The sequence below is a fragment of the Zeus faber genome (genome assembly GCF_960531495.2).
Source record: "Zeus faber genome assembly, chromosome: 15".
NCBI lineage: Eukaryota > Metazoa > Chordata > Actinopteri > Zeiformes > Zeidae > Zeus > Zeus faber.
Genome location: NC_137194.1, coordinates 8,277,534 through 8,302,846, shown reverse-complemented (window position 1 = coordinate 8,302,846; position 25,313 = coordinate 8,277,534). Strand labels below are relative to the sequence as shown.

At 43.6% G+C, this 25,313-nt stretch overlaps 1 protein-coding gene across 1 annotated transcript; it reads left to right on the top strand.

Annotated features, from left to right (window-relative positions):
* Window positions 1-426: 426 nt before the first annotated feature.
* noc2l (NOC2-like nucleolar associated transcriptional repressor) lies at window positions 427-24,709 on the top strand. Its single transcript, XM_080015013.1, has 18 exons — window positions 427-521; window positions 1,212-1,349; window positions 1,608-1,788; window positions 1,900-2,143; window positions 2,522-2,612; window positions 2,725-2,803; window positions 3,412-3,522; window positions 3,635-3,748; window positions 4,336-4,524; window positions 6,216-6,355; window positions 7,007-7,118; window positions 13,525-13,638; window positions 15,782-15,883; window positions 16,398-16,541; window positions 20,518-20,631; window positions 21,739-21,883; window positions 24,193-24,270; window positions 24,371-24,709. Exons 1-18 carry the CDS (start codon window positions 502-504, stop codon window positions 24,508-24,510), a joined length of 2,256 nt encoding a protein of 751 aa, XP_079871139.1. The 5' UTR covers window positions 427-501; the 3' UTR covers window positions 24,511-24,709.
* Window positions 24,710-25,313: the final 604 nt, after the last annotated feature.

Below are 25,313 nucleotides of genomic sequence, written 5' to 3'. Positions count from 1 at the left end.
CCAGTCGTTTCTCTCCCCGGACACAGAGGACGCCGCTCCGCGCCCATTTCCATAAACACGCAAAGCTTGTCACCCCCACTGCATGAGCGCCGCACGTTATGTGATCGTTATGGGACCAAGCGGCGCGACCCAAAGCGGCGGCGCGGGAGGACCGTGAAACCCCGAACCCACGGCCGTGGCGATTCGACAAAATCTCTTTGGGTTCGGCTCTCGGCGAGTCACCCAGTAAGACGAGTCTTTCAATTCCGAACTCCTCGTTCGCTTGGTTCATTTGGTGTCAGGGGCGATGTGGCTAGGGGGGGGGGTGGACCTCCGGACCACCGGACCACCGAATGAGAATCGGTGGCCACGGCGTTTTAGCCAGATTTCTGCTCGGGCTTGGTGGGCGTCCTCAGTGACTCGCTCTCGGCGGTGGGTCGACCCCTCGACTCCTCCGTCGCTAGCACGCTGCACAGAGGGATTGTGGGTAATGAGTTCGGGAGTCACGTTTTCCAATCCAGCATGGCGACGAAACAGAAAAGGTACGAGGCGGTTGACGGAGGTGTTTATTTGTCCATGTTGCCCGGTGTACTATAATAAACCGGTACCGACACACGAGCGTCGTATAATTAGTATCGTTAATCACCGGTAACAGTGTGTGAACCGCTCATGTTACAATACATAGCTCGGATAGCACCGCCAGCCTTAGCTGCCCAGCTAGCTGGCGTGTGTAGTTCCTGGTGGAGTTTAGTTCACAATCCAACAGCCCCGCGAGTGTTGACGTGTATACGTGACTGTGTCGGATCCTAAAAAGACAACGTTTCCAACTAAACCGGAATCTGTTTATTTGGCCAAGTACTTCATTTGGACACGTTGCTAGTGTAGTTGTGTGGGTAAGCGTATAAACGCAGATGGGACATGTCTGTACGGGATGAATAAATAGGCATACAATGATGTGGTCGTGGATAACAATGGGTTAGAAGATCGAAATTATTACAGTGTTATTACAATATTATTACTGATAGCTAACAAGTCGACGTAAGTCTCCTGAAGACTTTCCCACATGCCACATTGCTATATGTGTACAGGATGAATACACGTATACGTATAGCAATGCATGACTGGGTCTAAATTATTACAGTGTTATTAAACATATGCACATAGTAAACAATTCGAGATTCGTGTCCTGAAGACTCCCACATGCCACATTACCGAATGTCTCCTCATTCCAGGAAACTAGAAGACCTCAGTGTGGATGAGTTTCTGCTGTCAGGGTTTGACTCTGGGGGTGAAGAGGAATCTGATGATGACACTCCCAAACAGAATGGACAACACAAGAAGAAAGCTGGGAAATCCACAGCCCCAGAGCTGTAAGTCCTGGAGCCCTTTTGATATTCACATTTGGTTTAATCATTCAGGTGATGTGGATGAGGAGCGTTAATCCTTTCCTTCTGCCTCTTTGGATTATGTAGAACCCATCATACTTCAATGATGCACTTTGTGTACAGCATCCTTCTCTTTGGGAAAGAATTCTGAATGAATGTCTTTGAATGTCGTTGGAGTATGACGGAAGCATTGGACTGCACATTGCACTGGTATAACCATGTATGTGACTTTGACTCTTGAAGGCTTGAAAATAAGAAAGGAACGGCCTCAGAGCACAAGAACCAGCTCTCCAGGTTGAAGAGCAAAGACCCAGAGTTCTACAAGTTCCTGCAAGACAACGACCAGTCTCTACTGAACTTTGATGATACTGACAGCTCGGATGATGAGGAGGGGAAGTATCACACATTGCAAGACAATCTTCAGGTAGGTTTTCTGAACAAGTTGAAGAAGTGGGGGGGGGCATCCATCCATCCATCCATCCATCCATCCCAGTGGCCAACAATAGATTGACATATTGATGTCTTGTGAATGTAGGAGGCCAGCTCTGGCGAGGAAGATGTTGACGGGGAGGGTCAAGAAGATTCTACCAAGACATCGAAGAAGTCAAAGGAGACCATTAAAGTCACAGTGAAAATGGTTCAGGACTGGAAAACTGCTATCAAGAAGGAGCCAACAAATCGACTCTTCAGAGAAGTGACCCAGGCCTTTAAGGCCGCTGTGGCCACAACTAAGGGCGAAGGAGGGGATCCGTGTCGGTACAAAGTAGCTGACGGTTCAGGTAGGTCCTCAAAACCAAATATGATCTCACTTGTCATTGGCCACTCGAGATTGATGCAAACACAATTAAAGAACATTTCACCTTATTTTACATTTTTGTTTTCTCTTTCTGTCAATAATGATGGTAAAGACCTGTGATTGTGAGTGAATATACAGAGCAAACATACTCGCCGTGGTAGGATCCAGCTGTGCTGAATCCGTTGTTATGGATACACTTTGCAAGTAATATCAGCACAAAAAGTGCTGGGGGCAGAGTGTGAACAGATGAAAAGATGCAAAATGCTTTAAATGTAATACAGAAATATTTCACTCATGTACCCATTGGTGAACATCATTTTCTCACCTGCTGTTGCTCTTCCTTCAATTCCCTTTTCATCAGTTTTCAATGCCTTGGTCCTCTTCTGTATCAAGGACATGTATGGGGTCTTGCAGAAGCTGCTTAATCTGAAGCCAAATAAAGACCAGAAAAAGTAAGAATGGATGCTGCATGTGCTGTGCTGTCCCCACTGTCCTTGCTAGTGTGAGCAAATCTCTTTTTAAAGACCATCCACACCTCATTGCCCTTTCTCAACATTATCTTAGGTTGCTGCTTCCGTCCTCGAGTCCCAGATGGCAGAAGAATACCATTGACATCAAGATGTACCTCGGTGGATTAGTTCAGGTTTCTCTTACGAATCTCTCTCTACTTCATTCATATTGATCTGTATCTACAGTTTTTTATTTTTATTGGCGTCGTCATCAGCTGTGCGGTTATACAAAAGATACCTTTCTACCAAAACCAAGATTTCAATACGTATCAATAAGCTATCTGACGTGATAACTAGTACAGTCACAATAGTAACATAATCTCAATTATTTCCACTGACCGCCGTCGTTTTGTCAAGTCTTAAGACTCTCAAATCATGTGACCATCCAAATGTCAGGTTAATTTATAGCCAATGTTGTGCATGTTGCAACAAATATAACATTAATTCAATGATTACCAAACAATTCAATTCTTAATCACAATTATTTGTATGACAATTAATCTTATCTCAATTTAAATGTCATAGTTGGGAGAGCCCTGATGATAACTGATAGTGTGTTGGGGATCTGCACATACACCGCAACATTTTTCCCATCCATTTATTTTCTAATGACGTGCGTCATCACAATTGACCTCATTAAAATGATAATATACTGTATATATTTCCATTTTGGTGTTTTATTGTATATCTCCAAAGTATAACTATGACCTTGATGAATGCCTATCTCTCTCTCCACTTCCAGCTATTATCCTGTCTGAGTGAGGCCACGGTCACCAGCGCAGTTCTGCGTCATGTCAACCAGCTCGTGTCCTATTACCTCTGTCTCCCCAAGCAGTGTCGACACCTCATCAAGGTATGAGCTTGAAAGGCAGGACTTGCATATTGATCTCTGAAGGGAACATTCTCGACCAGTTTTGATGATTTTGAAGTAAAAGATCAGTCTGTTGTCTGTTTTTTGCGTCTAGCAACTGATGAAGCAGTGGAGCACAGGGGAGGAGACAAGTCGCGTTCTGTCCTTTCTGGCCCTCAACAAGATTTGCAGGCATAAGCAGGACACCTACCTTAACCCCATACTCAAGGTGAACTTGCTGGATTACGAGTGTGAAGTATAACAGAAACAGCAGTGTACACATGAAATTCACCCTCAAGGATTTTCACACAAACATGGATATACATTTTGATTTTTTCTTTTATCAGCAAAATGGAGACAATCCTCCAAAGCCACTATCTTCTGTTCTCAAATTTGATTTTGCATTGGACATAAAACTCACTTTCACCATGATGTAGCAAGGGTTGTAAATAATGTTTAAAGAGGAGATGCACTATCATATTACTGGTCACAAGGTTACATTTCAGAATTGTGCCAAACACTAATAAAATGACTGACTTTAACCACTAGATGTCATAAGGTTTAAAAGCTAAATATAAGCAGATACTAAGATATGTCACTTGAAGATTGAACAAGTGAAATAGCTTCCCTTCCATTTATCTATGTACTGAAACAGTCGTAGAAAACCAAACATTGTGTCTATTGATGCTTTCTACACTCCTAGCTTAACCTGGCAGGTGTTTGTAGACATTTCCATTTAAATCTCACTCCAAACGCCCTAAGTCACACCTTATTTTTCCCTCTAGACCTGCTCATTTGTTTTTCTCCTCTCTTCAGCAAATGTACATCTCCTACGTGCGGAACTGCAAGTTCACGTCTCCCAACGCGCTGCCCATGATCAACTTCATGCAGCGCACGCTGGCGGAGATGTATTCCCTGAACACACAGGTCACCTACCAGCACAGCTTCCTGTACATCAGACAGCTCGCCATCCACCTCCGGAACTCCATGACCATGAAGAAAAAAGTTAGTCCACCCAGCTTTAGAATCATATTTATCAGTCGTTTGAGTCAGACAAGAACATTTGCAAATACTAGAAATTTGACATGTATTGAATAGTAGCAATGAACAGATGTACACAGAGCTATATACACACACATAACTCACTGTTGTTTCTTGCCAATATAGAGTAAAATTACAAATACAGAACTTTTCTGCTACAATGATAGAGAAATTGCTGATTATTTTAGGTAATTGATTTTGATTTTCTTGCTTTTTTTTAAAGTCCCTGTAAAGCAAAAATAAATGTGTTCTGAGCTTTTCACACCACCAAAAATGTGTTATTAACCACCCAGCCAAATTTGAATGATGAAAGAAATGGCCAAGTACAGAAAAATTGATTTCAAAATTGTGGGGGGGGGGGAAAGGTAGTTCCCTCTGTTCCGTAACACTGGGGCCGTGTCCGCTGAAGACGCTGAAACCACGGCCAATCGCGTTAAATCTTTACATTGGAGTAAGGAAATTCCATGATTAAATGTTGTGCTGAACCCAGACCTGTGTGTCTACAGTAGTTTCTCACCTCAAAGCGCCGCTGTCTGGCTGTGAGACTCTCCGCTCTCCGGTGCCCCCCTGCTGGCTCCTCCACAGGCCAGGTCGGGGCTCCGCGGCCTGCTAGCATTGCCTGGATGCACCAAACCACGCACGGTCAAACCAGTGGTGCAGTTTATTATTGCGTTTATCCCACACAGGCTGTTAGCTTGGCTTATTTTGCCGTCCGACCTGGTGTTAATGTAGTGTTAGGGGAGGGGCCATGCAGAGTATGATAGCTCTACGTCTTCGAGTCATTATTTAGCCCCGCGCAAAAAATCAGGATCACAAAAATGGTGAGAAACAATTTAACGGCCTAACTCCACAATTCAGTACGACATTGTTCAGTCTCCTCGCTTGTTTTCAGCGGTGACTTTCTAACTTGTTTAATGTGTTTAGAAACAAATCACTGAATTCACTTTACAGGCACTTTAAACAAAATAATCAATGGAAAACAAAGGTCACTCTGGTTTAAGAATCAGAGAATTATCTGTATCTATGCATGCTTAGTATTTAACAAACCATTTACATACATTAGAACACTATTATTTATGGGTTTTATTTATATATATACAGTGTGTATGTGTATGTATATGTATGTATGTATGTATGTGTATATATATATATATCTATATATATATATATATATATATATATATATATATATATAAACACTCTACAAATTGTTTATAGCCTATTCAAAATGTATAAAATAAAAAAACGAATGGTACTGTTCTCCAAGTGGGAGAGGAAGATTGCGCATGCACGTGCCAGTGTGCACTGCAGGAGTTTTTCTGTTTTCTCAGAATTCTGAAGCTGGCGATCATAGTTTTCTTTGTTTTTTTTTGTTTGTTTGTTTGTTTTTCTGCCCGCGATGTAAATTGCCTCCTGTCCTATCCCATAATGCACGCACATCGCATGTACTGTATGAGCCGCATAGCGAAATTATGGTTTTATTTCAGCCGCCGCTTTATCATCATCATCTCGCTGTCAGACTGCCATCACGTGTGGGTAAAGCCACACAGTTCTCTTGTCGACACGTCGACTAGCAAAAAACTGTGTCATTAAGATCCCTACTGCTTAGTAGACGTCCCATGAGTGTATTATTATAGTTGTTTTTGTTTTTTTAGGAGACATACCAGTCAGTGTACAACTGGCAGTATATCCACTGCCTGTACCTTTGGTGCCGGGTCCTAAGCACCCTCCACCCCAGTGACGTCCTGCAACCTCTTATCTACCCACTCTGCCAGGTCATCATTGGCACAATCAAGTAAGTACCTTTATGTGGTGTTGGTAGTGAAGGGGAGTTAATCCGTGTTGCTGTAAAGGGATACTGATGATAAATGTAATTATAGGAATTGTTTATTTCAGTCGTGATGATGTATGTATGTACCCATTTGCTATTAGAAGTGGCTGAATTTAGCAGAATATAGCTTTAAAAAATGTAATAAATGGAACTGAAACCCAAGGACTTAATCCTGTTAAATGGACCTACATGATATTTGCCTTATTCTGTTAATAATCAATATAATCAATTAATCAAAAATAATCCATCAAAAGCATAACATTGAATTACGGTTTCTTATTTGACCTTCAATTTTTATTTGTTATTTTTATTATTTTTCTGTTATTTTTACGTTATCTGTTGTTTATCACTATGTTTAGTGTATATTGCCATATCTTATTATGTACAGTTAACTGTTAGTTTTATTGTATATGTATCGTTTTTTCTTTGCTTTCATGTCATTTTGCCTGCTGTTTTGATGTGAGTTGCTGAGACAATTTTATTCACTTCTACATTTTTATTCATCCAAGAAGGGAAATTGCATCTGTTTACGTGCGGAAACAACGCTGCACTACACTCTCCCACCAGCAGGCGGAGGCATTGACCACCATTATCTCCCCTCTCGTCCCTGGTTAGGCTGGTCCCTACTTCGAGATATTACCCTCTGAGGATGCACTGTTGCAGAGCCCTTACTCTCCTGTCCAGCAGCACCAATACATTTGTGCCAGTTCTACCTTTCTTGTTGGAGGTAAGACACCCGAGTCACCACAGGTTTCCTGTGACACTTGAGACACTCACAAACTATATTAAAGTAAAAAAAAGGTTTATTAAAAAAAAAAAAAAGAATCATGAGAATTAGAAAAGTCTCAAGGAACAGCCTTTTCAGGTATAACACTTTGCATTTGCTCCTTTCTACGTATACTGCTGTCATTATTGGTGGCGGGGTCCACTTTTCGTAGCAGAAATGAAATGATCGGGCACACGCAAGAAGTGAAAGTCAGCCACGGTAGGGTTGGGCCAGTGTATAAAATGTTCAAACCAGTTTGATATGAAGCCAAACACCGCACTGGACCGATACTGAATTTTACACAAGGTAATGCCGAACCAAATTTCACAAGTACAAGTTTCACTCTGAACCCCTAAGCTGCGGAATCAAACCAGCCATTAGCAACATGCTATGCTTAGCTCGAGCTGATCACGCGTCTGAGTCAGTCACACTATGCAAGTGCAAAGGAGTCGGACAGACAAGAGCTAGATGAGCCGTCTGCTTAGTTTAACCAAACTAAGCAGACGTGTGGGAAAATGTTGGGTTCCCAGTGAACTACAACAGCAATGGAGAGCGAGTGGTGGATTGGGCGTTGTTCGACAGTTGTTTGGTATGTGTGCGGAAACAGATTGAAACACTCCTCCTAATGCACACATTTTTTTTTTTTTTTTATTCTACCGTATATTGACATTGAAAAGTCTAGACCCAGAATATAAGACGACACCACTTTTTATGATGTATTTCCAGGAAAAAAAACCCTGTCTTATATCCGCGTCAACACGGTAATTTGCCAGAACGTCTCATAATGACAAATACCAGTTAATTCAGTTAATTTGTGTGTTAGTGTCTCGCGTTACTGTTGTTCTTTGTTGTGGTTTTGCAGGAGAATGGCGTTGTGTAGGTGGCACTCTACCTAACCCACTGAGAGTTAAAATCAAACAGGTTTAGGGTCGTACACCAGATCGGGAAAACTGGAAATCGACCCAACTCTTAAGCCACGGTGAATTTGGTAAAGCAGTGTCGTGGTTCAGTAAACTGTTGATATTCTGTGTATGTTCAGCACATTGGGATAAAAAATATGTCCACTACCTCGGGTAGCATTTAGAACGAAAACAATCAACAATAAGAAGGCATCATTTTGGGGGGAAAAAGGTGACCATCTTAGCATGAACGTGATCGAGAACCTGGGTGTTGCAGTTTTTAATGGAATTCCAAGACTTGGGAGTCCAACCCACAGACTATTTTCTTTCCACTTTAAAACCTAGTTTATGCTTCTGCAAAGATACGCATAAATGTCTCTGCAGAGCTACGCGGCGAGGGGGGTTAAAGGTCACTGTAGGTCGCAGAGATGTGAACACCTCCCAAATCTCAACAATGCGTCAAACAAGCCGATTGGGTGAATAGTCCAACTTCCTGTCGGTAGACGGGTTTGAAACGGAAAAGAGAATGTAGCAGATAGAAGGGAGCCTTGCGGTTTTTTTTTTTGTACATTGTGGTTCACTAAATGCGATACTGCCCCCCAGTGCACACCTAATGTTATTCACACAAGCTGTGCAAGTATAAAAGCAAACAGCCGCGCAAACGTCTCCGAACGACACCGGTGTACGTTGGCGCCCGTGCAGACGGGGAAGCAGGAACAATGATCAAATTGCAGCAGTCACGTAGGTTTGTCACAGACGGAAACCGTGCTGTGGAAAACAGCCTGCGGTACATCAAATGCAATTTGGTCTCAACAGCTAACTACTGCAGGGGCTCAAAGGAAGCACATTTAGGGTGACGTGAGAAAATACACCTTTTTGTTATCAGACCAACACAATGTCACCAACTGCCGACATTTTCCATGCACTGTGTGTGTGTGTGTGTGTGTGTGTGTGTGTGTGTGTGTGTGTGTGTGTGTGTGTGTGTGTGTGTGTGTGTGTGTGTGTGTGTGTGTGTGTGTGTGTGTGTGTGTTTGAGTGTCTCGCGTTACTCTTGTTCTTTGTTGTGGTTTTGTGGAGAATAGTGTTGTGTGCGCGGCACTCCACCTAACCCATCGAGAGTGGTCAGTGTGTGTGTGTGGGGGGGGGGTGCAAGTTCGCCCCTGCGCCCGTCTTTACTCGAGCCGGCATGCAGCAGTTTGACCAGAGAGATAAAGCGAGCTTGTGGTTTATACTCAGCTCTGAACGGATTGTGCAGGCCACATCCTTTCTGCCTATGGCATAGCCCCCGCCTCCACCAACAGACACACACACTTTGAGACCCTCCCCACACACACACACACACACACACACACACACACACACACACACACACACAGCATGCCGTGTTTATTTGCGACGCATGCCATTTCCTGTGTTTTTTCTCCTTTACTGTTCCCGTCGTTAAAGACAGGCTCAAGTACGCTGCTACCGTTTTAATTAGAGCAGCAGAGGCAGCCCCTTCCTCCTGTGTGTGTGTGTGTGTGTGTGTGTGTGTGTGTGTGTGTGTGTGTGTGTGTGTGTGTGTGTGTGTGTGTGTGTGTGTGTGTGTGTGTGTGTGTGTGTGTGTGTGTGTGTGTGTGTGTAGTGAGACGCTGCATCTCCAGGGGGGGTGTATGATTTGGAGCTTCCTGCTTCAGTAGTTCGTGTGTGTGTGTGTGTGTGTGTGTGTGTGTGTGTGTGTGTGTGTGTGTGTGTGTGTGTGTGTGTGTGTGTGTGTGTGTGTGTGTGTGTGTGTGTGTGTGTGTGTTAGTATCAGGGTGGGCCCATGCCTTCCCACTTCCCCCCTGGCTCCCCCGCAGACCGCCACCACATCCTATGTTTGTACAGACAGCACCGGCCAGGAGCGCTGTTCTGCTCCGCTCCGCACACTGAGCACATTAACGACCACACACACACACACACACACATAGAAACAGAGCTATATATGCACACAGAAATGGCTATGTACACAAACAAAACATGGAAATACACTTGCGCTCTGCTGGCAGATGTGCTGGCGAGTAACATGAAGAACAGCTATTGTGTCTTTGGGTCCCTAGAAAGTCTCAATGTCAAATTAAGTTCTTCAAATATTGGGCCTTTTAAAGTCAATAAATTGTCTTAAATGTATTTTATGAGGTTTCAATTTCAACATTTTCTCAGATTTTATTCATCCATATCGTTTCTTTGTGTTAAAACGACTTCAATTATTCTGTATCACTGTTGAATTCTAACAGTTCATAGAATCATCGCCTACCCTGTTTCTACTAAATAGTTACCTGTGCACTGTACCAAATATATTGTACTTACCTTTATCAGGGTTGCACGGTGTTGAGGCATGCACTGATTACATGCCCACTGCCCCCACCGTCGTTTTGCATTTTTATAATTTTTTTTATTTTACATTTTTTTAAATGTTTTTATTTCATTCAGTTCATTTTCGCGTATCAGCGTCCACGTTCATTAAATTAAAAAAAAACAACAACCTGTAATTTGTAAAATACTAAGCGTGCTATCCTTACTTTAGGAGACACTTTCTGAACAACACGTGGGGACCGCGGAGGAGGTACGAAACAAGCGTGATAATATTTTGCCATGGTGATGTACAAAGAATATAATAAATTAAACAAAATTATTTGGTGTCTGTTATTATATATAAGAATTTATTCGGGGTGTCAGGAGTTCTCCAAATGCACGATTGGATTTGACTTTAAATTTTAGGGTCATGATTCTATTTTCGATTTAAATATATGTATTTTTTTCAGCGGTGACGGCTATGCCATTGTTAGGCACTTGTTTCTCAATAAGTAACTTTGAGTCCAGTCACACAATATTTCATAGAATAGAAGAAATGCTTGGGAGCTGTAAGAGTTGTCTCTTTCCTGTGAGACGGATCATTTTTGGCCACTGACATGAAAGAAAATATCCCCGCATCCGAGAGTCCCTGTGCATGGTGGTGCGTTGTTCGTGTCTCCCACAAGCTTGGAGCATGGCAACCAAAGTTGGAACTGTCGGCAAAGTCCGATTGCTTATTCCTCGCCTCAAATTTTTTCAGAAATAGATTTTGGTGGACTGATAAGGTGAAATCAGTGAAAGTTGGGGAGTAAATTTAACGAAACCCAGAAGCCATGCTCAAACCCCATTGGCTCACAGAACTCGGGGCCTCGTTAGTGTGGCTCCTCCAACAAAAAAACAGCCCATTTTGGATAGAGTTGGGTCGATTTCCTGATTTGCCGGTTCGGTTGGTGCAAACCAACTGAAACAGCATTTCCCGCATGGAATCCGTAACATTGCTGGATAAAAAACATCCGGCAGAGGCAGTAGGTAGTCATTCACACATTGGCCTCCCTTACGGAGAAGTTCTGTATGGAGTCTGTTCCCACATTAGATGACTGTTTACGGATACAGCACCTAATGGGTGAGGGTTAGTACGTTATGTCCAGTGTAGATGCCATCATTTCGACAATCTGTCGGCGACAGACGTACAATCTGAATCTGTTTTGGTTTTTTTCCCGGCTCTCAGAGACCAGCGCTCCGCTTACTGTCTCCCCGTCCCTCCTGGACACTCTTCCCACTGCTGACGGAGCCAGGACACAGGGACAGAGCCCCCGTCCCCGGACGCAATAACCCTAATCCAAAGTTATTAAATCAGTGTGATCATTTTCAACCTGTGCTACACTCTGTCTGCTCACTCCCTCTCAGTGCAGCCAGTGCGCAAGCGAAGCGCTTGTGCCCGATGTTCCTGCACCGCACCCCTAACTCTAAAAGACACTTCTAGGGTCTTAGTGGCATTTTTAGGAAGAAAAATAATAACATATAAGATTAAAAAAAAAAAACTGTCTCCTCAGAGACTGGACGTGTTTCATTTTCTCATCTTTGCAGCGGACTCACCATTTTTCACAAATGTTTATTTTTTCTTTTTTATCTTTTCCCAAAAACAAATAACTTTTGAAATATTTGTAAGAAATAAATATTCATAAAAAAAACACTATTTGTGTTTTATTTGGATTCGGCTTCACCCCTACTTTACGGATATCTGATTCTTCCATTCGAACACACATACATTCACAGCCGTACTGGCATTTTCCCGTAAATTATACTACTTCAAGAGTGGAGAAATTTGCGGAAAGACTTTTACGGAACATTGACACTACCTCCTGTTCCCACCTGATGGCGATACGGAAATTGCCAATAGATTTTCTGCTTTCAATGCAAGTTGGAAAGGGGCTTTTTAGTGTAGAGGTGCATTACCGTCAACTCAGGAGCGGCTGCTGAGTCAAGTGCGACACCTTGTGGTAAAATTTGGTATACCGGTCTGGTGTTTGGCTTCATATCAAACTGGTTTGAAACCTTTAAACCAGCCCAACCCTAGTTTTGGAACAGGATGGCATAGAGGTATGTTTGAATGGCTAGAATGCATAATCTGAGTGGTATTTTCAGCAAAAAACTTCCAAAACGTGTTTTGAGGACCCCAGAGATCTAAATTAACTTGTGTAAACAGGAGCATAATAGGTCCCTTTTAAGCCATTAAGTGCAACACAGGTACTCCTCACTTAACGACCGAGTTCCAATCCTAGCACCAGGTCGTTAAGCAAATTGGTCGATAAGCGAGGACCCGTGTTATTTCACGGTAAGGGGGCGTGGCAATTGCGAACACTAGTGTAGTGAATACTGACAATCTGCGGGAACGAGACTGAGAACGGTAATGAGATGTATACAGTGTATAGAGTGTATATAGTGTATAGAGGGTGATGAGATGAGATGCTTGACGCTGAGACGCAGCGCGCACGCCGCGGTATTGTACACAGCATACAATACAGACTGGTCAGAGAACTGGTCGTAAGTTCGAACAGTCGTTAAACAGGTAGGTCCTTAAGTGAGGAGTACCTGTATTTCAGAGAAAACGGCGTTTACTGCGAGTTCTACACAGCAGTCATGCGTAGTAGAGTGTACCGATATTAAGGGTCATAGAGTCATGAGTTTATTAACCGGTGGGGAAAATTCCTCACCTGTCATCCCTAACCTTAACACTTACCTGCCACCCTTTATTGAATAAGAGAGGGATGATTTAGCTAAAAATGTTAAATTATGTTAAAATTTCTCTTATAAAGGTCTTAACAGGGTTACATTTAATGCTCTGATACCTGCAGACACCCTGCTTAACATTTTACTGTGGTTGTAAAATGAAATATTCAAATATGCTAATATAAGGTCTGTGTCATCTGCTGGAATAGTGATTTATTTGTTTGTTTGGTTTAGTGTGTGTTTTTTGCAAATTGAAGAGAAATTTCATGTCGGTATCTCCAGGTCTATTCAACAAGCAGCTCTGTTCCTTAACAGTGACATTTGTATGTGTAGGGTATTTTGATATCACTTTTCATTTCTTCTTCTTTTTTCTATTTCCACCAATTGAACCAATTTGTTGTTGCTGTTCATGTGTTTCCTCTTAGGTCTTCCAACAAGTAGACTTCAACAAAAAGCCTGGACGCATGAGCAAGAAGCCCATCAACTTTGCCGTCATTCTTAAACTTAATAACATCAACCTGATCGAGAAAGCTTACAAGGTGAGCACTGCACTAACTTTTTAAGTTAAGTGAGTTGATTAAAAAAAAAGCTTAATCTAAACCAGAAAATATACAGAATATGCTGTATGTATGTGAGTATAAAATGATAAAGTACTAGTACTGAGGGTAAGTATAAATATAGTTTGGTGCATATTACTGTACAGAATGAATAAATATGTATACAATAATAATATAAATGTGTTTTAACTGAATTGAACCAGGTGAACCGTCGTTTATGCATGCGTTCTGATATATTTAAATTTCTCTGTTTAGGGTCAATAAATTATACTTGATAATAAATAATACGGAGCCATGCAGAGGTGCCCTGCTGCAGATTGTTTTACTGTCGCCTTTCCCCCCTTTGCCGGGGTCCAGACCTTTGAATCCGCCCACTGATTCTTCTGAAGATGGAAACAGAGTGTAACCAGTTGACAATTCTGTCTATCAGCTTCTTGAGGGATAATGTTAATGCTACCAGCGCCTCGCGGACAGTGCCCTAATATTTAAATATTGTCGGATAACGGTTGGCTATCGGTCATAAAAAAAAAAAATCTAAATTAGCATCATTATTGAGGAATGTAACATACATTTTGTATTCTGTGTGTCATAAGCTGTATATCATAATTCAGTAGATCATTAGCATTTGTTATCAATTAATCTACGATTGTTTGTTAAAGTTAACAACCAACGATTAAGGAAATTTCTTTAAATTTGCATCCCTTCACACACTCCCCCCATTGTGTCAAAATGACTGCCATGCTGTGAAATGTTATCCCACTATCCACGCATTTGGGAACAGCAGCAATTCTAGGTACTTCTCTTACTCCCTCTACTATTTCCAGGAAAACAGGCTCATTGGGGAAAAGAGAGCCCACTTGAAAAAAATGACACAGTTTATCGTACTACAACTATTTTAGTTTTTCCACCATCCTACCGTGATATAAGTGTGATTTATGACTTTATGATTAATAGATCATACATTTGGACACACAGTGGAAGAGATCTAAACAACACGTGGTCCCGCGGACGGGCAGCGCTATTCGATACTGTGAAAATATTGCATATGATGGGAAATATCCCAATATTTGCCACCATATATTGATATTATCTAAATATATATATATATATATATATATATATATATATATATATATATATATATATATATATATATATATATATATATATATATATATATAGATATATTCAATATTATCAAATATCGGCACAAGCCTAACTCTCGATGGTGTTGGAAGTACATCGCAAAAGCTACTGTCTTTGCGCGTTTCATCTAGAAGAAGGTCAGAGCAGCAGATCCAAACAGAGGTCCATGTCTTGGTTCCTGTGTTTTCACGCCCCTTCCTGACACCAGATGCACGTTAGCCTGCTTTGGCGCATAAGGGGATTGAGGGCGGCGCTCAAAGTTCCTTTCTCATGGCCCTAACCATCGCCTTAAGTGGACACACTCTGCACCGATACCAAGAGAATTGCCGCTCGGCCTTATTCCTCAGCGTCCCCTCGCCGGGGGTCTTTTCGCTGCGGTCACCTTAGGCGGCCGCTCGCAGGAAACACTGCGCTCAGCTTAGCCGCTTGACCAAACACCGTTCCATTAGTCTGTCTCTACTGGTACATGATCAGCCTGTTTGAGTTGATTTGGTCTTCGTTCATCAATAGATCAGAGTAACTTAGGAAAATGTCATTTATTCTGCTGTCAAAATAAAACTATCTCCATTCAACCAGAGTGGTTTGTGGTGGTTTGCGTGACCGGGGGGGGGGGGGGTTAATGGAAGTGCGTGGCAGGCAGGACCCCTCGTCTTTTACCTAGTAGGCATCAGGTACCGGCTACAGGCTGAGCTGTTTTGCAGAAAATCCAAATCGGATGGCGGTCACTGTCACACACATGCATCGCTATTGTTATCTTAATATGGCCTGTATGAGGCAAGGATGGGTCTTAGTCTGAGGCACCTTAGTCTTTCTAAAACGTTTGCAAAGCTTTCATCCACACCACGGTTGGTTGCTGGAATATCTGACAGGCGTCCCCATTGTCAACGTAAAATCACATGGTAATGAAAAGTCAAACTAGCTTGTGCTTGTGCTTGTGCATGTTACGTCTGGTGTGAACAGTGTGTTTCCGTGCTTTCAGGATGGGTTGATAGACCAGCTGTACGACCTCATCCTGGAATACTTCCACTCCCAGGCCTGCTCCATCAGCTTCCCAGAGCTGGCCCTGCCAGCCCTTATTCAGGTAAAACAAACATTCCATTCATGTCTTTATTCATACATTAGCACTTCAACACACGTCATACCTCCAAAAAGCTATGTTTGATAGTGACACAGAGTGACGCACCAAGGACGTCTCAGTCCTATTTACTGTGTCCACTGCTGGAATAGGCCCTGAGAAAAGCTCATCAAGGGACTTTTTGTAATGCTTGAAACCAATACAATGAGAAATTTGACTGTGAAACTAACATCAAATTAAAATAAGAGACACAGTCAACACACCTGGGATGTAAGTAAATAACCTCCCATACAAACGTTATGGAAATCGGTTTTGTTTTTATCTGATTTTATGCAAACCAGTGAATAAATTAAAGCAAAAAAAAAAAACATGTTCTTTGTATTGTACCCTAGCCTAGAGTTAGCACTCAATACCTGTGCTCTGTATTTTAACCAAAGGCCAAATAAAATATACACATATATAATACAAATATGACAATTAAATAATCTCTTACACTGCCTCCCTCCCTTTGGCCCTGCAGCTGAAAATGTTCCTGAAGGACTGCAAAGTGGCCAATTACAGCAAGCCGGTGCGGCAACTGCTGGAGAAGGTGCAGGAGAACAGCAGCCACATCACAGGCTTGAGACAGAAGGCCGCTTTTGGTGTGGCCGACACCGCCGCTGTGGTGAGTGTGTTTATACAGTACTGTATAATACTCATACTGAGGACTTTTACGTAATCGATTGCTGTATTAATTTACACAAATTTAAAAAAATGAAAGAACGTCAAAATGATTTTTAATTGTATAGATTTTAAAATACTTATTCACATTTTGATGAATTTGTGAAATGCCACAAATTCAAAAATGTTACTTATCAACAAATCAATGACCAATTATTCCATGACTAAAACTAGGGGTGCTCCGATCAGGTTTTTTGGGGCCGAACACCGATCACTGGAAGCAGTGTCGGCCGATACCAATCACAGGGTCTATTGTGTAGCATTATTTACTTATTGAACTATTGTTAACAACATTGTATATTAAGTGATAAAATTAAGAGAAGAGAACGGATCATGAATGGACAACTGTTTATTTATCGTCAGGCGACATGTGCAACATATTCCATTGTCTTGAGCATGAGGGACAAAGCTTTGGATTTAGACCTGTTTACACCTGGCATTAACATGCGTCTTTTTTGATGATCATAAGTGGACAGCGCTAATGCCAGGTGTGAACGCACCCAATGTGCCCTCGATGCGGTTTGTCGTGTACTCAGATCACATTGGGAGGTGGTCTGGGCCACATATGGCCACATTCTTTTAGCAGTGTCAACGCCAATGTGTCGTGGGCCACGTTGAGAGATCGCCTACTGAACTGACGAAGTAAGTACTCGCCAATGGCGTCACATAAAAGTCTGGTCGGGAAAGTCCCCATTCCAGAAGTGCAGGATTTATTATTTACAAGTAAAGTATTTGCACAAAAAAAGCGAGAAAGAGAGAGAGTGGGACAAGGATGGTCTCTGCGCTACGTGCAGCTTTACTAAGCTTTTTGTTTAAATAGTAAAAAATGAATAGAAAATGAGTATGTGGCGCTCAACGTTGATATTGTGGCAGGCCGTCAAAAAAAAATCAATGTCTGGGAAACACTGCCGTACATGACAGGGAAGAGAAATTGTCTCGCCTGTTTTGCGTCATCTGATCAGCCTTTATACCGATCACACTATTTAGAACGAATCGGCCGATCGGAGCACCCTCGACTAAAACATAATTGATCGTTTCACCCCCGGTTCCAGTAAACACATGAGTTTACTGTGGCTGCCAAAGTTTAGCACCCTGTTTGAATGGAGCACGTGCTCATGGGTTTCACTCACCATCACTAATGTTGAGAAAAAAATGGTGACTTTTATTTCATTAAAGTCACCATCACAGTATAAGTCAAACAAAAACCGGTCGACAGTTGCAGAGAGACACCTCATTTTGATTTTAATTATTGTGACATTTCCAACATTGGTTTAAAATTACCTTGACATTTGGACGGAAACATATAATTGTAGAATCTAACGATTTTACAAAATGATTGCGATTAGCTCAAATAATTGTGATGGGGTGATTGTCATAAATGTGACGGCTCCTTCCTCCATTTGTTTATGTTGGATGCTGCACGGCCTTCGCAAATTGTTTAAGTGTTGCAGGGTTTATCAATACCTGTGACATCACATACAGCCATGGCGTCGAACATGCTATTGAATTATAAATATTTTGGGGGGTATTTTAATCAAGAATAAAATATTTAGTGTTGTGGTCTCACAGGGAGTTAAATCTACACAAATGTTTTAAAAGTGTTAAATTTGGTTTTAGCCAGTTTACTACTCAGCACAGTTTTACATTACTACCGACCTTTTTCCTGGTGGTCAGTGGTCAGATTTTCAATATTGTCTCCATTTCCAGCTTTTGGACTATTTTAATGATATGGTGAGAAACTTCCTCAAAATATCTCATGGTCCCGCTGACAACCACAGTCATACATATTTTTTTGTCAGAGGCGGATTTTGTTAATTCCGTGTTAAATAATGGCTCTTCTGCCCTTTCAAGTCAAATGAACAAATAATTTGGGGAAAAATTAACCTTTGACAAACATTTTCCTGTAGTTGTGATTGGAACCAGGAGATAAATGAAATGTATGTTCCTCAACATATCGATCAAATTCTTGGACAACCCAGAATTAATCCCAAACATGGTCCTTGTTTGCTAGTTTTATTGTTTATTGGCGCACTCACAGAACCATTACTTTGGAAAAGTTATAAAATTCCATCAAATGAGCTCTCAAAATTCCCCACATTTTCATGTCGCCAAGGGTTGAGATGGATAATGGAGGGCAATTCCCAATATAAACTTGGAGGGAAGGTTACGAAGGACACTGTTATGGGATTGTGCCGATATTTAAACCAGAGGTGTCTGTGTTAGTGTGTGTGCGTGCGCGGGGTGAGCCCATTTTTCTTTTTGTTTTTGCTTTATTTTCCTGCAATAAAAATAGTCTCTCTCACAGTTATGTGGCCTGATTTCCACCTACTGAGAGCATCGACGTGTACTGATGATAAATATTTAAGAACATTTAGGGGCGAAATTAAAGAGGAGGCTCTTTGTGTAATTTCGCTGAGGAGAAGTTGTGTGTGCACAGTGAGTGTGTGTGTGTGTGTGTGTGTGTGTGTGCGCGCGTGTGTGTATGCATGCACGCGCGAATGTACGTGGGCACAATCCAGCAGACAGACAGCACGGCACCGCGGCAGCGCCAGCTCCTGTTGCCACGGCGCCCTGCTAAGCGAGGCTGTCGCCAGGCCGCCGCTGCCCCCCCCCCCCACCCCCCGCTCCTCGCCCCCACCCCCACACACTGCTCCGCCGTGGAGGTGTCACCGCAGGCGAGGAGGTAGGGGTGGGATGGGGGGGGGGGGGGTCCTGCTGTTGCCGTTGAAAAGGCCACGACTCCCCTCGAGGCCGGTGGCACCCCGCTGACACGTGGCCCAAACCCAGCGCTCGTCTAATTAGGGACGGCCAGGTCACGCTCTCTGCTCGGTCTCTCCCTTTCTCCGTCTATTTTTATTTTATTTTTTTTAAATTCTATTTAAATTGCTTTTATTCTTCTTATTTTATTATTCTTGTGTCCTTCTTTTCTTGTTTTCTTCTCTTTTTTTTTTTTTTTTTTGTCTGTTTGTTGTAGGGGCAAAGCAAAGCTACGGCCAATTTCTTCCCTCGTTACTTTTAGGGACACGGTTACAGGCTGAAAAACACGGCGCACACATTTCAAGCTTTTTAGGTTTCCCCTCTCCCTTCCTGTCCTCCTCCTCCTCCTCCTCCTCCTTCCCTTGTGTACAGCGTCGCCGCCCCTAATAGCGGCGCGGCAAATTGCCGTAAATGCGTTAGGCGGTGGGCGGAGGAGGCCGCGGTCTGTAGGCTCTATTGGATTTGCTGGTCAGATAATGCGATTGTGCTTAATCAATATCGGCCACAAAGACCTTTCGGGGAAGTCTGGAGAATATCCGTCGGTCTCCCCTTTCAGGCAGCCTCACTCGGTCTCTCTTTCCATCTCATCTGGCTCTTTCATCTCTCGCTCGCTCGCTCCCTCCCTCCCTCTCTTAAATTGGTATGTAGTGGAAAGCCCCTTCTGAGGCGCATTATCAGAATCAGTTTATTCCACCAGGTACATTTACATATACTAGGAATTTGTCATGGTGAGTTTTGGGTTAGTTTTGGAGTTTTTTGGTTTAAAACAATAACAAAGTGTAACAGCTGAAAAAATCTAATAGAAATAATAATTAAAAAGTCAAGTCAAAAGAAAATAAAAATATGAATTTACATTTATCTCTACCTCACCAGAAAATACAAAACAGAAATAGACAGATATACAAAATGCGATACTATGCACAGGATAAGTTATGGAAAGATATAAATAGGGTATAATTATAAATATTAATTATTACTATCTATCAAGTAGCTTATTACAGTATGTGCAATAACACCAGTGTTATTGTACATATATTATTGCACATGCGTGTGTGATGATGTTGTTTTTGGAACGACACCTGCTCAACATTTGTTAATATTTTTTTTTCTACACCCTGAAAGGCAACATCCATCCCATAATGTCTTTTATCATACCTGATCAGGTGGCGTGGGAGAGGAAGGTCCACGAGGAGGGAACCCCGCTCACAAGGTACTACAGCCAGTGGACCAAGCTGAGGGAGAAGGAGATCCAGCTGGAGATCTCCGGAAAAGACCGGGTAAATATCCAGTGCGACTGAGACGCGTACGGAGCGACGGAGCCACCGGCCTCCGTGTGCAGCTTTATCCGTCTAAATCGACATCCCCTTCATCTCCCCCATTATCCAACTTAACCATCTCCACCTGACCGGACAGTTCTAGTCGGGCTGTCAGTGAGTTTACATCCACTCAATACCCAGATTCATCTCAATATTCGGGTTTAGATAATAACGCGTTGAAGGTGTTGACATGCGTTTGGAATAATGCGATGACTGAAAATCAGTCGGGTCATGACAGGAAGTACTTGCTCTATTGTCTGGGGAAATCCTCGGGCTACAACCCTCTCCGACACTTTCTTCGATGTGTCCCCATTTCGGCTGTTGCGTCCGTCCAAATAAATCACTATATTTATCTCCCTTCATCAAACTCCGCATAAAAACAAAAAAACTGCCTTGGTGTTCGTTATCTGCCCAGACAACTCTTTCCGGGTCAAATATATCTCCGGGTTCAGGTGTTTAGATGCGATGATGAATGGAATCATTGAGGAGAAATCCAGGTCTATTCATCAGGCCGTGCATGCACCCATTTCCAGTTTAACTACATTAAGAGAATCGGGCGTTTACATGAAAGTTGAAATATTCTGAATATTGCCATCACCAGATTGTGATTGGCTTTTGCAAGTATTGGGGCTGGGTTAAAATAAATAAAAAAAAAAAATAATAATAATAATAAAATCAATACACTGCTACAAATCAGTTATATTTCCGTTTTTTGAATCAACATGAAAATTGTAATATCGACACTTTTTTCCATTTTCCATCGAAAATAAATGCCACTGTTGTCACAACTTTATTGAAATATATGATTTCTGCATACAATATTTTATGTATAAATCGTCAAAATATCGTTATAGAATCACGTCGTGAGTCATCGTGTCAATACTGAATTGAAGTGTGACCCTTAGTATCAAATGAAGTGTTGAGGTCCAGCCCCAGCAGCGTGCCTCAGTGTCAGCTGCATTCCTAGTATTCCATTCATAGTTTAGTGGCTGGTGCTCGTCCACAGCGGTGACTCACTTCGCCGTCACCCTCACGCGTTGACCTTTTCATGTCGATGCTTTTGCAAAGATGGAGGACTTGAACCTTCCCGAGATCAAACGCAAGAAGATCGAGGAGCGGAAGGCGGAGGACAAGAGGGAGTTCAAGGATTTGTTCGACAGCGACTCGGACTCCGTCTCCGACGACGACGACGACCCGGGCGTCAAACTGAAAAGTGAGTTTTGTTGTTTTTCTTTCTTGGTCGATCGCCCCCCCCCCCCCCAAAAAAAAAGAAAGAAATTGGAAGGGGGGTTGTATTACTCCCATTTTACCACAAGGGGATTGTGTTTTTACAACAAACAAAGCAACAACAAAGGCACTTCCTGTGACTGGAAGGAGCTTCAGTGCAGGCGTTCGGATCGGGGGGGTGGGGGGGGGGGGGGACAGTTGTTTTCTGAGTATCCACGATGCTGAAGTTCCCGAATTTCAGCCGTGGTGGAATGGAGGACGCTACTGCAAACCAAGCCCTGCGGGGTCTCCCTTCCTGCCCATCGGAAGCCATTTCTCCTGGTCTCTCTCTCTCCCCCCCTCTTTACTCTCCTCGTCTCCCTCATCTCGTTGTCTCTGTCCTGCGAGGAGGGGAGGCCGCGACGCCCCGTCTTCCTCTCGCGCCCCCCCCCCCGGGTGTTCTCTCTGGGGGTCGTCTGGGGGTCACGGGCAGCTGCCGTCCCACGTTTACCGCCTCGCACTCGGACGAGGTCCAGGAAGAAAGAAAGCCCTCGGCGGCGAGGTCAGAGAGGAAGCGAGGGAGGGAGGGAGGGAGGGAGGGAGAGACGGAGGGAGTGGGCGGCAGGGGGATTTTTTTTCTCATTTCCATCTGGACTTCATTGCAGGGAGAGTCCCCCAAAAAAATAAAATAAAAAACAAGGGCGGGCAGCTGCCGGCAAGCCGCCGGCCTCCCCTCCCTCCCTCCCTTCCTCCTCCCCCCCTCCTTCCCTCGCTGTTTGCTGTCCCCCGCCTAGTTCCCTCTCTTCCTCTCTCATCCTTGCCATCTCTGGCTCCCTCTCGTCCTCTCTCTCCCTCTGTCTTCATCCTGTCCCCGTCTAGTCCACTCTCTCTCTCTCTCTCTCTCCCTCCCCCGTCCCCTCTCCCTCGTCCTGTCCTCTCCCTCCCTCCGCCTCTGACAGGAAGTGCAGACTTGGATCCCGGTGGGGGTTCCTAATTCAAACCAGCCTCGTGGAATAGTGAGAGGTGGCCTCTCTCTCTCTCTCTCTCTCTCTCTCCCCCTCCCTCCCTCCCTCTCGCTCGCTCTCTAGCTCTGTGGTCTTAAGCTCGCAGCCCTTGCACGTCCCCTCTAGATTTACACACTCACATATGGATGTTAGGCACACACACACCCCCTGTCCTCCAGTCTTTAACAGCCAGAGGCTTCGGTCAGGTCACCAAAGTGTGTGTGTGTGTGTGTGTGTGTGTGTGTGTGTGTGTGTGTGTGTGTGTGTGTGTGTGTGTGTGTGTGTGTGCGTGCGTCTGGCGTGTGTGTGTGTGTGTGTGTGTGTGTGCGTGTGCGGTGGAGTCAGTGTGAGGTTAATAAGTCTGACAGGTCGTTTGGGGCCGCGCTGTGAGGTAACATCCCCGTCAGTCGCGGTGGAAGAGAAATCAGCGCGTACGGCGGATATACAGTATATTTCCAAATTTGTCCTCCAATTTTCATTGTGTGTGTGTGTGTGTGTGTGTGTGTGTGTGTGTGTGTGTGTGTGTGTGTGTGTGTGTGTGTGTGTGTGTGTGTGTGTGTGTGTGTGTGTGTGTGTGTGTGTGTGTGTGTGGAGAAATAAACTTTGGCCTTATCTTCGCGGCCACAATCTCCCAACACACTTTGATGCACTTTCCTCCTTTTTCTGTGAGTGACCCCAAAACAAACAAACAAAAAAAGGTATTCTGGTCCACAGTACCATTAAAATCTGCGGTAAAATTGTGGTTGTGGAAAAGGCAGCCATTTTCCTCTCCGATGAAATACCACTGCAGTCGCAAACGAACCGAGGTATAACATTGATCTATCGGTCGGAATTAGTTGGAAAGTTGGTGGAAATTCTCCCCGTTTCTACAACAGGGATGCACTGTAGAATCGCTCTCGACACACGTGCGCAGGGCTCCTGCTCAGACTCGCCCGGCGTGGCTGCGGCTGGTGGAACCTGCCGCTTCCTCCGTTTGCTATATTTAGGCCGCGAGCGCAGGATGTCTGAAATTGCCGGCGGTAAACTGTCATGGGTGTTTGTGCGGCGGCGGCGGCGGCGGCGTCTGTAATCTACCCTCGTTGCGTCCCAGGGGGAAGGAGACGCTTCCAGCTGCCTCTGATGCCTGGCCCACATGGCGGTGTCTCCACGTCAAAGAAGGATGCGCTTGTGAAGATGTGACTCGCACAAGATACTTTGGGGGACGAAAGGGGGGAGGAAAGAAAAAAAATCAAGATAATAGATCTGAGTGTCGCTCACAGCAGCCTGCTCTCCCTCCCTCTCCCCCCTCTCCCCCCTCTCTCCCCACCCTCAGTTGCAAAGGGCTCCGACGACGACTTTGACGACGACGACGGCGACCTTGAAGACCTGTCCGGCATGAGCTGCGACGAAGGTCCGTACGCTCGCCACGCACAGAGACGGGAAGTAGTTGCTGACGCTGTTGTTGTTTTGGTAGCAGGCGTAACGCCGCCGCCTCGCTGTGTGTTTTCCAGATGACGACGGGGAGGAGGAGGAAGGGAAGCGCCCCAAGGCTCCCAAGCAGCTGTCCGTCTCTGCCTTGAAAGCGCTGGCAGACGGGGACGAAGATTTGGTGGAAGACCTGGAGCTATCCGGAGACGAGGACTCCGACTGAGGACGCTTGGTCCCGTCACATTGGAACTTAGCTTTTTCTATTGTGGTTTTATTTTCATTTTCTTGGTTTTTTTTTTGTTTTGTTTTGTTTTTTCTTTTGACATAACTTGTACAGTACATGTTCACGATGGTATTTTATGTCCTACTAAGCAGAGCAACTGTACAAAATATAAATGATTCATAAATCCTCTTTAAACCGAGATAGTGGAATTATTATTTTTTATTCCTACGTTGTGTGTGGGTAGATGCTGGTGTTTGGGATGTCAAGGTTCACTGCTTTCACGATTAACTGAGGGTAAAACTAAAAATAATTCTCGTCTGCGGTGCCCTTTGAAAAGCATGACGCTGCTGGCTCATTTGAAGCGGCTGCCAGCCATCGTTAGCGCTGCGCATTTGTCCATCGTGTCGAACTCAGTTCAGAAATTGCAAGATCACCGCTCGTCCCAGTGAAGGTAAAAGCACTGAAGTTACCAACTTTTCAAGTTTAATTTCGGTAAAAAACTGTTGACTTTTGTTTTTATTGGAGTTGATTATTGAACTGATCATTGAATAAAATATTGCTTTCAGAGAAAAACATTTTTCCAATAGTCGGTGCTCCTCTCCAGCCCGTCCACTGGCGTTAAAGTAATTCCATTTTTTACTGATGAGGAATATTAAACAGACACTTGAGTTTGTTTTCTAGAAATGCAGACAGTGAATGCAGCCATTTCTGAAGTGTCTGTTTCATATTTCATTAATATGCGCTTACTTTTCCCTATCGTATTTAGATGTTTGCCGTTATAAAGATTTTATTGTTTTGTCCTC

Excerpts from the sequence above, each read along its gene's own strand:
- noc2l (XM_080015013.1), top strand. The coding sequence starts at position 502 with ATGGCGACGAAACAGAAAAG. Across the intron at positions 3,523-3,634 it reads AGTGTCGACACCTCATCAAG|CAACTGATGAAGCAGTGGAG; the intron begins GTATGAGCTTGA and ends TTTTGCGTCTAG. Across the intron at positions 15,884-16,397 it reads CCCTGCCAGCCCTTATTCAG|CTGAAAATGTTCCTGAAGGA; the intron begins GTAAAACAAACA and ends TTGGCCCTGCAG.